Below are 13394 nucleotides of genomic sequence, written 5' to 3' on the forward strand. Positions count from 1 at the left end.
CATATATATACAAGTGTAACTTTGCATTACATACTAGTGAAACTACTGCAAATGAAAATATAGAATATTAAGCAGCCAAGGCCAGATATTTACCATAGGAATGTCGCGTTTACTCATCTGAACTTCTTTCCTCCGGCAGCTTAATTTGCGGCTCATCTCTATCAACTGTTGAAGTGTTAAGGTTCTTCTCGCGACAATGCTGTTATCAGTTTTGCTTTGAAACCCAATAATAATTTTCTGATCCGAGAAAGTAACAGAAGATTTCTTCTCATGATTGCCAACCTTGTCTAGGACACCAGAATCTTGTGAATACACTGGGAAGAGGCTGTCCAGGAAAGAATCTCCAATGAGACTTGTACTTTCAGTTGCATAGCTACTCAAATCACTTTCTGTTTCGGAAACTGTCGAAGTGTTCTCATCGAGCTCTTCACTATCCTCCTCTGTCGATGTAGAATATGCATTCACCTTTGCTTGATCCACTGGAAACGGATTAAAGTTCGGAACAGTTGATATTAGGCCATTTGGTATGAGAGAAGGTGAAGAAATGAACATTTCTTGTTCATCGCCACTCTCTTCCTCGTCTTCATATTCGCGTTCATTATCACCTCTGCGACTTCCTCTCCTCCGGAAAACATTGCTCAACTTCGAACGTATTGTAAATGGAGATGACATCGAAGTGTGCATCAAAGGAGAAGGAAAACCAATGAGTTTTCATGGTGGAAGCGGGAGATATGGGGAAGCAAGCTGTGGTGGTGGTGTGAGTCGTGTGACACATGCTACTGGCTCTTCAGGTTCCTCACCAATTGGTGGTGATTGCGCGAAACATGCTAATGGCTTTCTGTTGGAAACAAAGCACTATAATCAAATCACACAAAGAAACCGCTGAGTCGCGTACTAGGTCGCTATCTTTAAGGTGTTTCGCGACTCTGCCTCTTGATTGTGCTAGCAGTCAGTTTTTTGTCGAAACCCTATGGGATAAAACAGCTTATCTCTTTCGATTTCTCTGCACTGAGAAATCGAATCAATAATAACTCTTTCAACAACACTTGCTCAGAAAACTTGACGAAATAAAAATAACGTTCTATCTTTTCTCTTCCAGAAACCAGTTTTTTTTTTATAATCAAAAAGAATCAATGGAATTAATGGAAAATTAATTTTCGATTAAATGCCAATTAAATTTCTTTGTAACAGCAAAAAAACGGCCGTATTAAAATTTCAACATTAACTGTAATTAATCATGATATAATTATTTTAATACGTTTTGAAAATTTAAGTTAAAAACAGCAAAAAAAAAATTGTTTCTGGATCAGCAAACCTCCCAAGGCCCCGCTCCCGGACTAATGTAATATAATATATAGTATAAATAGTATATACCCTAATGAAATTGTGTGGGGTGGGAATTGAACCCATGCCTATAGTGTGGGAGCTCAAAACAATGCCACCATACTATCTCTCTAACTTTGGCATATTATTACAAAACTATGTTTTTAAATATATACCCCAACACTTTCCAGGTTCTTCTTCCCACCCAAATGGAACAGAAGTGATGAGCTTCAACGGAGGCAAACCAGCAGTTTCCGGTACATTCTCACGCTTCCACCCTTTCTTGGGTGTCCCTGGCTTTTCTTCCCAAAGAAATGGTATTGAAACCTTCTGCACTTGTTTCCCTGCTTGGGTTACGCCCAATTCTCCCTCTGCCATTCTTACAATTGAAAGCTTGCTCTGATCTGCTAATCTCATTTTCATGCCTATACATATAGTAGGAGAAAAGAAGTAGTTTGGCATATCCAACTACTTCAACATGTTTTGGTGCAACTGAAACATTCGTGTGCAGATTAAGCTCACCTGCTTTACAATGATGTCTGACCAAAAAAAGTTTATATAAACTATAGAATAATTGAAACTACAGATTTACCTTAACAATTGGTTGATAAATAGTAAACTCGAAAAAAGAATGGAAAAGAAATTTTTGTTCTGAATTTGAACAATTTTTTTTTGTTCCTGGTCTCAATTACTGAATCCACGCCAACTAACCCACAAGGCCACAACTAGAGCACAACCTCATTCTTCTGCTGTGGCGAGAATTCTGTATCGCGGCGTGCCATGACGGTATGTACGGGTTTCATTAAATGATGCACAATAGCTTGAACTTTAAATTCTCTACAATTATGAAACTCTCAGCCAGATCTAATAGTTTCCAGTACCTGAACAACTTCAGCCATGCTTGGTCTTCTTGAAGGCATTTCAGAAGTGCAAATTAATCCCAGCTTCATAACTTGAATTAATTCACTCTCTACAAACCCCTGCAAGCTTCGATCGAAGCAAAGTGAAGCTGAACCTTCCTCTAATAAACCCCGGACATAATCACAAAGAACCACCACCTCGCTCGCCGCTGGACTCTCAACAGGTTTCTTTCCAGTAACAAGCTCCAACAAAATGATTCCGAAACTATAAACATCACACTTGTCACTGAATGTCAAACTCTGACAAGCTAATTCTGGTGCAACGTATCCTACGGCTGTATGAAACTTGGCTAAACCATAACTATCGAACAACGGTAGTAGTTTCAACAATCCGTAGTCTGATAATTTTGGTTCATATCTTTCATCTAAAAGTATGTTGGTAGATTTAATGTTCAAATGCAGAACTTGTGGTTTGCAATCATGGTGTAGGTAAGCAAGCGCCCGTGCAGTTCCAACAGCAATCTGAAACCTTCTAGACCAGTTAAATTGTCCACTGCCAGTGCTGGTGCTGGTACTAGCACCAGGATGAATATATCCGTGAAGATGTTGATAGAGATTTCCATTCGAAACGAGTTCAGATAGAATTAACTGCATTGTAGACGACCAATAATAGCCTTGAAAAGCAACCAAATTTGGATGGTGAAGATTACCCAGTCTCCCAATCTCTTGTTCAAATTCGTCTTGGTTTCTAATCCTTCCCAAAGTTTCGAGTTTCTTCACTGCAATGGAAATCCCACCTTCGAAATTGGATTTGTAGACTGTTCCAATTGCACCACCACCAATCAAACAGTCTTTATCGAGCAAAGCTTTGGTACCTGCTTCCCAATCTTCATATTTCGAAGGCAAGCTCTTGCTGAAGAGAACCAACTTACCAATGATGAGATTCGAATCTGTTGATGCTGGTGGAGTACTTTCCAAAGCAAAACTCTCATCCTTTTTCCTTTTTCGAGCTCTAATGTTCATGACACATATAATACAAACTCCACAAAGAATAACCACAGCAGCTACAATGGCCACTATTGCAGAAACACTCAACACTCTTGTTTTCCGAGACCTCGCTGTACCGCCATCACCAGTGGCAGAGCACGGAGTATCTAAAGGAACTCCGCATAGCGAAGGATTCTTGGAGTAAGCTGTGGAACCAAACTTCTGAATTACGGGAGTAAGAGGAATAGATCCAGACAGATTATTGGATGAGAAATTGAAATGAGTTAACAACGTCAAATTTCCAAGTGATGGCGGAATAGGTCCTGCGAAAGAATTTTCTGACAAATCAAGATACTGAAGTCGAAGCAATTCACCAAGACTCACTGGTATGGTTCCATTAAGACGATTTCGATGTAGATCAAGGATCGTCAAGTATGTCATGTTGTTCAATGTCTGAGGTATTTCACCTTGTAAACTGTTGCTAGACAGATCCCTGCAACAAAAAAGCTTAAACACTCAACACTCTCATTTGGAACAGCAATACAGTATCTATACATACTACACTGACATAGAAGAGGTATTATTGGAACTTACAATTCGAGAAGAAACCGGCATTTGCTCAGATCACCAGAGATACCGCCAGAAAGTTTGAGATTATGCAAGTCAAGCACTTGAAGAAACTCAATACTACTAATCTCATTTGGAATGGTTCCTTGAATCACATTGTCACCCAATCTTAAAACAGACAATTTCTTCAAATTTCCAATCTCAACCGGAATTCCACCATCCAACTTGTTAAACCCTAAATCCAAAACCCTCATATTCCTACAATTTGCTATACTCACTGGGATCTCCCCTACTAACCCATTCCCAGAAACATCGAAAACCTCCATTCTGTCACTACACATCCCAACATCAGGAATTTCCCCAACAAATTGATTAAATGACGCATTAAAATAACTCAAATTCTGAAATGAAACAACATCAAATGGAACCAACCCATCAAATGCATTACTCCCTAAATCCAACACTTGCAAATTTCGACACTTCAAAACCTGTTCTTGCACATTCCCAACCATTGAATTCCTCCTCAAAGAAACATACACAAGACCCAAAATCTCCCCACAAATTTCTTCAGGAAACAACCCACTTAAATCATTAAAACTAAAATCAAATCCAATGAGACTGAAACAATTAGACATTGAAGCTGGAATAGACCCAGTTAGATTATTATTCGAAAGCGAAACGAACTTCATTTTGAAACAATTTGTGAACAAATTATCAGGTATTTCATCAGTAAAACCATTCCTTGATAAATCCAATAACCTAAGGTTCTTGTATGTACCTAGAAACTCAGGGATTGATCCAACTAAACCATTACTACTCAAATTAAGCTTCCAAAGATTCTGAAACTCACCAAATTCTAATGGAATATTACCAGTAAATCTATTTCCATACAAAGATAAAATCCTAAGTGATTTCAATTTTGATAAACTTGGTGATAATACACCTTCTAAACTCATATTCCATAACACGATCTTCTCTACATTACCTTCTGAATTACATAGAACCCCATTGTATTCACCACATTGATTCCTATCCAAACCCCATGAATTCAGACTGTTGTATGGATCATTTGAGACGTTCCCTTTGAATTGTAACAAAATTTCTTTCTCTGATTGAGAAAATGTGGATCTAAAACATAATTCCATGAATATTAGAAGAATCACATGAAAAGTACACACCTTTAACTTGAATCTTCTCATGTTAGAAAAAGGGGCCTTTCCAGAAATTGAAAAAAAGAATCTTAATTTTTCAACATTACAGTATATTCACAGAAGGATGAGTACTAAGAAAAACCCATGATCAACATTAAATAGTAACATCTTCTTTTCATCAGAATCACTGTTTAACAAAGAAAGTACGGTTACTGTATGAAGAAGAAGAATCAAAGATCATAACTTGACTGAAGAAGAAATTGATGTAATGATCTCTTCTTCTCATGGCAGTAATCTTGACTGCATGCAATTGGATCTTCACTTACTCACTCACCCAGTAGCTCACACCTAGCTAGTAGAAGAAGTAGGTTGGGGAAAAATGGAGTGACAAAGAGGAAATTGATTTGAGAGAGTAGAAGGAGAAGGAAAAGCAGGTGAGGAATTCAATTGATGCTTTTAATGTTGTCTGTCTGCTACTCTCTTTCTTCTCGTATTGCTGCGTGTATGATAGGGAAGAAGCTGAAGAAAGCACGTGCAGCTCTTTCTTTCTCACTCGCTGCTCTGTCTTTCTTTCTGAGTTTTTACACCACCATTGATGATGTCCAACAACCCCAAACATCCCAAACCAGTTGAATTAAATATAAAAGAAAATTAAAAAAAAATATATATTATTTTTTAAAATTAGTCACCCCTCTGATGTGTTTAGCTCTAATTTTGTACTATTGTTTGGGGTGCCGTTTGGGACTGTGATATTTGTAGAGAAGACAAATGGAAGAATCAAAAAGTGGAACATATGAGTGAAGCTATTAGGACCTATGGGGCATACCTTTTGTGATGTGAGCTGAGCCATTCCAAAATAGGATTCATGCTTATTAGAACACTAGCAAAGCTTTGCATTTGTCTAAAATTGCATCAGGATAATATAATATAATATTCTTTTGACTGTGGTGGTTTCGATTGGATTAATTTATCCTAATCTACATGCTTTTAGCATATTTATTTTTATACTTGCAAATTTGCAATGTCTATGTAGTTCTCTTTTCTGCAAGTTACTTACAGATCCCCTGGATATTGGACAGTGGACTCACAAGAGAGTAGTTGTAGTACACTGAGAATGAATTTGGTAGTGGGAATCCTTGCTGTTGTGGATGTTTGTCATGTATCTCTTAAAAGATGGTGCATCATTCTATTATTTATAAGATGAACAGAATCTTTGTTGTACAAACAGTGGGTCTCTCTCTCGCTCTTTATATAGTCTTGCAACTTGCCTTGCACCACATAAACACAAACCCATGTTGGTGGTGTTGGGGTCAGGGCCTGATGACTTTACAGGCAGCTTTACCAATACTTCCAAGGCATTTTTGTTTATTCACGACCAACACTACAGAGAGTTTACTATAATATATGATGATGCAGAATCTGACATCCATTATTTATTACTTGCTTTCTTCATTCTGTTTTCTCATGGTGATACCTATATATAATACTACTTAAAATGAAGGAATGGTACAAACACCTTGCAAGCATAAACTATTCCACTGCAGCCAATACCAATATTTCTCTTCAGAATCAGGTCATGCACAGTGCGGTCAGTGCCTGTTTGACTCATTTACTGGTTTGGGTGTTTAGATTTTGAATAGGGAAAAAAGTTCGCAACGGGAACAAAATTGAGAGTGACAGAATGGATTAATGCTGCTTAACTCTTATTTCGAAAGAGCTTTTCGATGTGTTTTATGCACTCAAATTGCTTAAAGTCCAACTCAATAACGCAGAAAAATCTTTGTGAAAGAACAAGCCAAAAGGTATCTAGATTCTAGAGTTGACAGAAGACAAAAGTGATGCTGCATACCCACAGGCCAAAACCGTGTAAAGAGTTTGTAGGGCCAATTGTGCTGGTCCAGGCAGGCTTTTGGTGTTTTCATGACCCGTAAGACTTGAAGTCGGTAAAAATGATTAACCCACCGAGAGAAGTGCCAAGATTTTACCGGCAACTTAAAACCACGCCTCTATAATTAGGTGAGTAGACACGCTAAACCTCTCAGGCATCTATAATTCTACTACTTGAGAAAAATGATTATGAAAGTGTGCTCAAAATTCCCACATAGATAGATTAGTTCTCAAGTTAACATCAAGCAAAAGAACAGTTGAACCATCATTATGGGTATTAGAGACCTCAGCAAGCTTTAATTACAACCATTTACTTTCCCGTTCCCACTTTGGGCAAAGATGCAGTTTGGGCAAGAGAACATAAATGAATGAGAGTATATAATCTATCTGAAGAAAACCTGTCAATTTAAAGATATGAGAAGTTCATTAAGGATGGAGATCCTAGTTGTATTTGACCATCAATTACTGTTGTTTAGACCTTCCTCTGGAGTCTGGACCATCAAAAAGTTAAAGAGAACAAAAGAAGAACTGAGTGAAGAGTCCGAATGCGACTCTTTAACTGAAGCTAAGATGGTAACACATGTTACACTTGGGGAAAGTTCCGGTCATAGGTCTCATTTCCGGCAAGAGTTATTACCTAGTAGTTGAAAATCCCAAAATCACGGTACCCATGGGTCGTTTATAAATTTCTCCGAATAAATAAATTCACCCAAAATCGTGTTACCCTGCGAATTTATTGTATCAATTCCATGACCTTCTAGGAACTGCCAAACATGATTTATAGTGGGTCATAGATAACATAACAAGGTTTGTAAGAAAACCTACTGTAGGAGGGTTCTACCAGGATTTTATCAACTAGCTGTAAAGGAGAAAACATTGCCAGTCATGCTCATACTTGTTTCAGTCTTTCTATTTCTTTGTCTCAATTAGAGACGATGAAACCTATAAACCATCATGTACAAATTCCTTTCATCACTTGCACCAAAATAACATATACACATTACACACTGGTTAATATAAGTCAATGTTCAATTAGGACGTGGTTCAAGTGACATACCATTTGACCCTTTTTCGCGCCAATCGTGTTTAAGGCAAATATATGTAGCAGGCTGGCTCACTCTAAAACATCATTCAGGTTATAAAGGCGCAGAGTCCGAAAACTTTGGGGATTTCACCACCACCCAAATGCAGGTGTGCGTCACGCTTCGAGAGAAGTTGCGGACCCTGGCAGTGAAAGTGCTGCAATAATAATCCAAACTCCCATCAGTCAAAATTAACCCAGCATCAGCATCTCTTCTTCTTCTTCTTCATCTTAACAGCGTCTCTTCTTCATCTTGAAGTTTCCTGAGCGACTTCTTTGCATAGAGTGTGATAAAAACTGTAACACCAACTGTTAAAACAAATCCAATGGCGTTGTAGATAATTTGAGATGTCGAAAGATACTGGTGACCTTGTGTGGCATCTGCCAAGCTTGCAACTAAAATCCCACTGTTTAGACACAAAATTACCCACAATTTTAGAAGATAACTACGACAATGCAGATGCATTCAGGGAAAAAAGAAAAGCCGTTATACTCTACTGCCTCAAGAAGAAAAAAGAAAATGTCAATACTTTTCACACTCAAATCTTCAGCGATTTAAACTTAGAAACATATAAGAAAAAACAAACAACACAACATAAAATCGTATAAAGGGATATTGAACTAATTTTTCTGCCAGAATATGGAAGAGGGAGATATATATACAATTCAAATGACATGGTTCCATCTTGTCTCTCCAAAAATTCCGACCAAGGAATTTTTGAAGATATATTCTACTGCCCTTGTCCAAGTCATGCTTATACTATTATCAAACAATAGGCTGGCTAAAAGTTGCACCCTATGTCTTTCTAAAACATTCAAGGAAAAAAAATTGTGGCCCAGGCAACATGCATGCAAGCACATCGTGTAGGAGTACATATAACTGGCACAAGCTGTGGACCTCATTGGATAGGTGATCATAATTCCAGTCACATGTGGAACAAAACTCTCTGGCTCTAATAGTTGTGAAGTTAAGTGAAGTGAACTTTGCATAAACAGACCCCAATAACAGACAAACTGTAAAGGAGTAAGGTTCAGTAACGAGGCACTGCTGTCACAACAGCATAGCTCCATACTGCGCCTTTATGTTTCCATCTCATCAAATAAGTTATCTTACGCATTACATGGCAAAGAACAATAGATGGAAGACTAACAAAGCTTTATAGAGTCTTTGTTCACTAATGGTTGAATTACACTCCCAATGGACAATTATGTAGCACATTAATCAAACTAAGAGACGCGCGATGAGTATCTACTGTTCTATATACATTGCCAACATCATGCAAAGCGTTAAATGCAATAACCTCATGCACATTTGAGATAGGGAGAGAAACAATACCTGTAGATTGAAACAAAGATTTCCGGCACCACTCCTACCAGCGACCCAAGTATATATGGACAATATTTAACACCAGTGGCAACAGAGGCATAATTGAATATGATAAATGGAAAAGGTGAAATTCTAAGCAACACGACGGCTCGAAATTGATGAAACCAATCTCCTTCACCAGCTAATCTTATGATAGCAGCTTTGTCTGGCCATTTTGCCAACCACACCTGCATATACTCGAGGTTTTAAATAGTTTATAACACAAACTCCTTTCCAGTGAAAGATTTATGGTTTACGAGGAATACAAAAAGTAACAGTCACTGACCTGGATCTTATGATGAAAGAGAGAACCAATAAAGAACGGAATTGACATGCCGATACTAAACCCAGCTAGAATTAACAGAAATCCATATCCATAACCAAAACTAATGCCAGCTACCCACATAGAAGGGGAAGATGGAATGCACAGGGAAGGAAATAATGTCATAGAAGCAAATAATAGAGCCGCCAGCACCTTAGGACTGAATGTTCTCATTACCCAGTCCAAGATTGGGACAATCTCCTGCCAAACAACAAGGCAACAATCAGCATCAAATTCAAACTGAAGTTGATAACAATAAACAGTCGAAATGAAAATAAAAAAACTAGACACAAGTGTTCAGTCGGTCAGTCATATATATCTTGAACTTCCTGCTCCGGGCATATGCTCACTAAACCTTTCTAGAAAAAGAAGCATTTTTCTTTCATTAATAGCTCACTTGTTATTAACATATTGCATTTCAAAGAAACTTCTTGTAATGCAGCTTAAGATGAATTGGTACTCTACTCACTCCACATGCTACTGGTAATTATTTACCAACACATCGACCGAATAAAAACTTTAGCGCAAACCAATGGCACATCATGACTGCTATGATTAATACGATCATTAAAACACCAACCGACAAACACAAGTAAAAACACAAATCCTTTCAAAATCAGCAAGCTGCAAATTACAGAAACTGCCAACTAAATATTGTAGCTTGAAACTTCAAAGCCAGCTTTTATGCTAGTTCCCATATTCCCCAAATCCGGGTTTTAATCGTCAGTAGCTAAATACACCATCATCTTTCTTTTGTCTGTGTAACATCTATCTATCCTTGCATGTGAGAACAGAACAACCATAAACACTCCAGTACCCACCAAACAGATGACTTCCAATCTATATAAAGAAACAATTATCCACAACAACAAAAAACTCCTTATAAGGAGCTGCATTAGTGCAATAAACAATCTACGATACCCCTCAATAAAATGCATGATCATTAGCTAAATTAAAGATCAGAAATCTCAAAAAGCAGCAGAACCCCATATCAATTCACAAAATTGCATGTATCGGGAAACCCCAAAAATTGAGATAAATTAAAAACACAAACCTTATTCAGAAGGAAAGGTCCAACCCAGATGAGAAAAACAACAGCAACAGTAGCAATAGCAATCCCTAATAAACCCATCTTGAACCACCAACACCAATTAATCCCTTTCCTAGGTGATAATGGTGGTTTCAATATCTCTTCAACTTCATTATCAGAACTTCTCACCGTCACATAATCTTCATCTCCTCGATCCATTTTCACTTTTATTAACAATGGTGCTACCACTTCATCCTTACCATCATAATATGTCATCACTCTTACAAAAAAAAAAAATCAATCAATTTCGATTAAGATCCCAAACCCAAACACAATTTAGAAAAAAGCAAAGAATAATTGAAGTTTCAAAAATAAAAACAATGTGATTGAAGAAAACCCCTAAATCCAAAAAAGTATAAATAACCAAACTTTATCCTCCTACCCACCTAATAACAATTATTATTATTTATAACCCTAAATTCAAAATTCGAAAATCAGAAACCCTAGAAATCCAAATTGAGAGTGGTTTCTTCTTCTTTTTGTAACGGAAAAGAAAACAACCGGCTTCAGATTAGAATTACGAAATTGCCATAAGATGAAGCCTTCTGTTTCTTTCCTTCTTCTTTTTTCTGTCTGTCGATCGGCCCCGCAGAGAGAGTCTGTGAGTTCTTCTGTTGGTTGAAATCTATTTAACCATAAAAAAAGATATGCCAGGTGGAAACTATTTTATAATTACGTGGCGGGAAGTTGTTAGAATTTGACAACTAGGATCACGGTTCGGTTTGGTGACGTATATTAGCGTGTTTCGACCGTTATGTTATAACAGTGGCCCAGTGCAAGACAGCTGCTTGCTACTTCACTCTACCGTTAAGCTGTGGTGTAGAAGTTTAGTTTTTGTTTGAGAAAAATATCTTTTGAAAGGTCGGTAATAGAATAAGACATGGACATCCCACTGGCCACTGTTGTAAGTTCTTTTTAAGGCGACCTTTTTTTTGTTTTTAATTTCGGAAATGCCAAAATCAACATAAAATTGGTTAAAAAGATCAAAATCAATAATTCCTGGGTGAAATGGACAGTTAGATTTTGATATTGTTTAAATGGACAAAAATGTAAAAATAGACAGGATGTAACCAATTTCATCTTGCCCATTTTCAAATATTTTTTCTTATTTTTAATTTCCACAGGATGTATCCAGTTTCATACTTGCTATTTTTCAAATTTAAGCTAGGAAGAATTCAGTTTCATCCTTGCGATTTTTTTCTTTGGTCATTTCACCCAAATTATTTTTTACCCGTCCATTTGAACCGTGATTTAAAAATATTTGGACAAATGACCCATTTTTTACAAAATCAATGGGCTATATGATGATGCCTGATAATTTAGGGACTGTTGAGTAGAAAATATTACTGCCGCAAGAACTTCTGATAGAGATACATTGCACGGTAGCGCACAATCTAGCATTACGGATGTCAAATCGCCCACGAGACCACAATTTACTTGATGAGTCCTGTCGACCGACATCTGGTCTCTTCGAATCTCATGTTACTCATACATACAAAAGAAAAGACGACACTAATAGTATGTTTGGCAATTAGGAGCTGGGGTGTTTCCTTTTCCTGAGAAGCCAAAGTAATTCTTAGAAGTCAAAACAATAAGTCTTTGCTTTTATTTATAGCACGATTGGATACAAATCTGCTTCTGACTTCTGCTTTTTTGAAACAAAACTATTTTACTTCACGAAAAGCTGATTTTTTTGCTTTTAGAAAACGTTCTGAAATATTATTGTCAAATTGACTTCTGACTTTTTGACTTTCAGTGTACATCCAAACGCGCTTAGTTCCTTATAACTTTTTAACTTAAATTATGCCAACAATATTATCCGAATACCTTAACCCAAAAAAAAATGGAAAAATGAGGCAAACAAAAACCTGAGTAAACCAGCAGGAATAGATTCGTACCCATGAGGAGTATTATAGGAAGGTATTTTTGGGAGTTTTGTTTGCTTTATTATTTGGAAAATTTCTTGTTTGGTCCTAGGTCCATATAGTTATTTATAGTAGGGTCCAACCGGATTATTTTTTTATCCGGAGGTCCAAAATTAATTAAAACATGGAAATGTCCATAATACCCATTACTACCAAACGTGTGTGTCTACACTGCTTACAAATTTGAGTACATATCTGGTACACTGCTTACAAATCTGAGTACATATCTGCTACACTACGTACAAATCTAAGTATGTATCTGCCTCACTGCTTACATATAGAGTATGTATCCGTTGGACATATTGAACCTGTAAATGTGACCAGAATATAACGATATTAAAACACAGCAACAAAACTAGCATCTATTTCAGTATTTCGCATACGTACTCATGGATCAAACCAAAATAAAGTGGCAAAACTATGAATAAAACAGAATTAAAAGAAGTTTTTATCAGTACAACATATACGTACCGCGGATTCATAAACTAAAAACTCAATTACATGTCAAGAAGTGATGAATCCATGAATATAACCGAATCAAAGCACATACTTCAGTATTTCACATACGAACTCATGGATCAAACCAAAAAAAATGGCAAAACTCTGAATAAAACAGAATCAGAAGAAGTTTCAACCAGTACAACATATATGTACTCCTGGATCAAACCAAAAAAATAAGAGAAAACCTATAGATTCATAGTAAACAAAAAAAGAAAACAGTACGTATATGTTACCCGAGGACTATGGCATCACTCAATCTGCTGGCCCCGCTAAACTACATTTTGCACAAACGAAAAAAGGATATTAAGATCACATCTTCTTAGGTAAGGAAAGA

At 37.0% G+C, this 13394-nt stretch overlaps 3 protein-coding genes across 3 annotated transcripts in view; all 3 read right to left on the reverse strand.

Annotated features, from left to right (window-relative positions):
* The window catches only part of LOC113272290, a 2412-nt gene extending 599 nt beyond the window's left edge, over positions 1-1813 (reverse strand). The window contains exons 1-2 of the mRNA XM_026522146.1: positions 1483-1813; positions 94-675 (exon numbers count right to left, since the gene is read on the reverse strand). Coding sequence (XP_026377931.1) covers positions 94-675; positions 1483-1785 — 885 coding nt within the window. The 5' untranslated portion in view covers positions 1786-1813. The remainder of the gene's footprint in view (positions 1-93; positions 676-1482) is intronic.
* A 50-nt stretch (positions 1814-1863) lies between these two features.
* LOC113275078 (probable LRR receptor-like serine/threonine-protein kinase At1g12460) lies at positions 1864-5559 on the reverse strand. The gene is made up of 2 exons (XM_026524515.1): positions 3765-5559; positions 1864-3663 (listed from the first exon to the last, which is right to left on the reverse strand). The coding sequence occupies exons 1-2, from the start codon at positions 4934-4936 to the stop codon at positions 2178-2180; spliced, it is 2658 nt and encodes an 885-aa protein (XP_026380300.1). The 5' UTR covers positions 4937-5559; the 3' UTR covers positions 1864-2177.
* A 2099-nt stretch (positions 5560-7658) lies between these two features.
* Positions 7659-11222, reverse strand: LOC113275079 (TVP38/TMEM64 family membrane protein slr0305-like). The gene is made up of 5 exons (XM_026524516.1): positions 11021-11222; positions 10599-10854; positions 9509-9745; positions 9193-9410; positions 7659-8263 (listed from the first exon to the last, which is right to left on the reverse strand). Exons 2-5 carry the CDS (start codon positions 10848-10850, stop codon positions 8083-8085), a joined length of 888 nt encoding a protein of 295 aa, XP_026380301.1. The 5' UTR covers positions 10851-10854; positions 11021-11222; the 3' UTR covers positions 7659-8082.
* Positions 11223-13394: the final 2172 nt, after the last annotated feature.

This window comes from Papaver somniferum, chromosome 4 (assembly GCF_003573695.1).
Source record: "Papaver somniferum cultivar HN1 chromosome 4, ASM357369v1, whole genome shotgun sequence".
NCBI classification, from domain to species: Eukaryota; Viridiplantae; Streptophyta; class Magnoliopsida; order Ranunculales; family Papaveraceae; genus Papaver; species Papaver somniferum.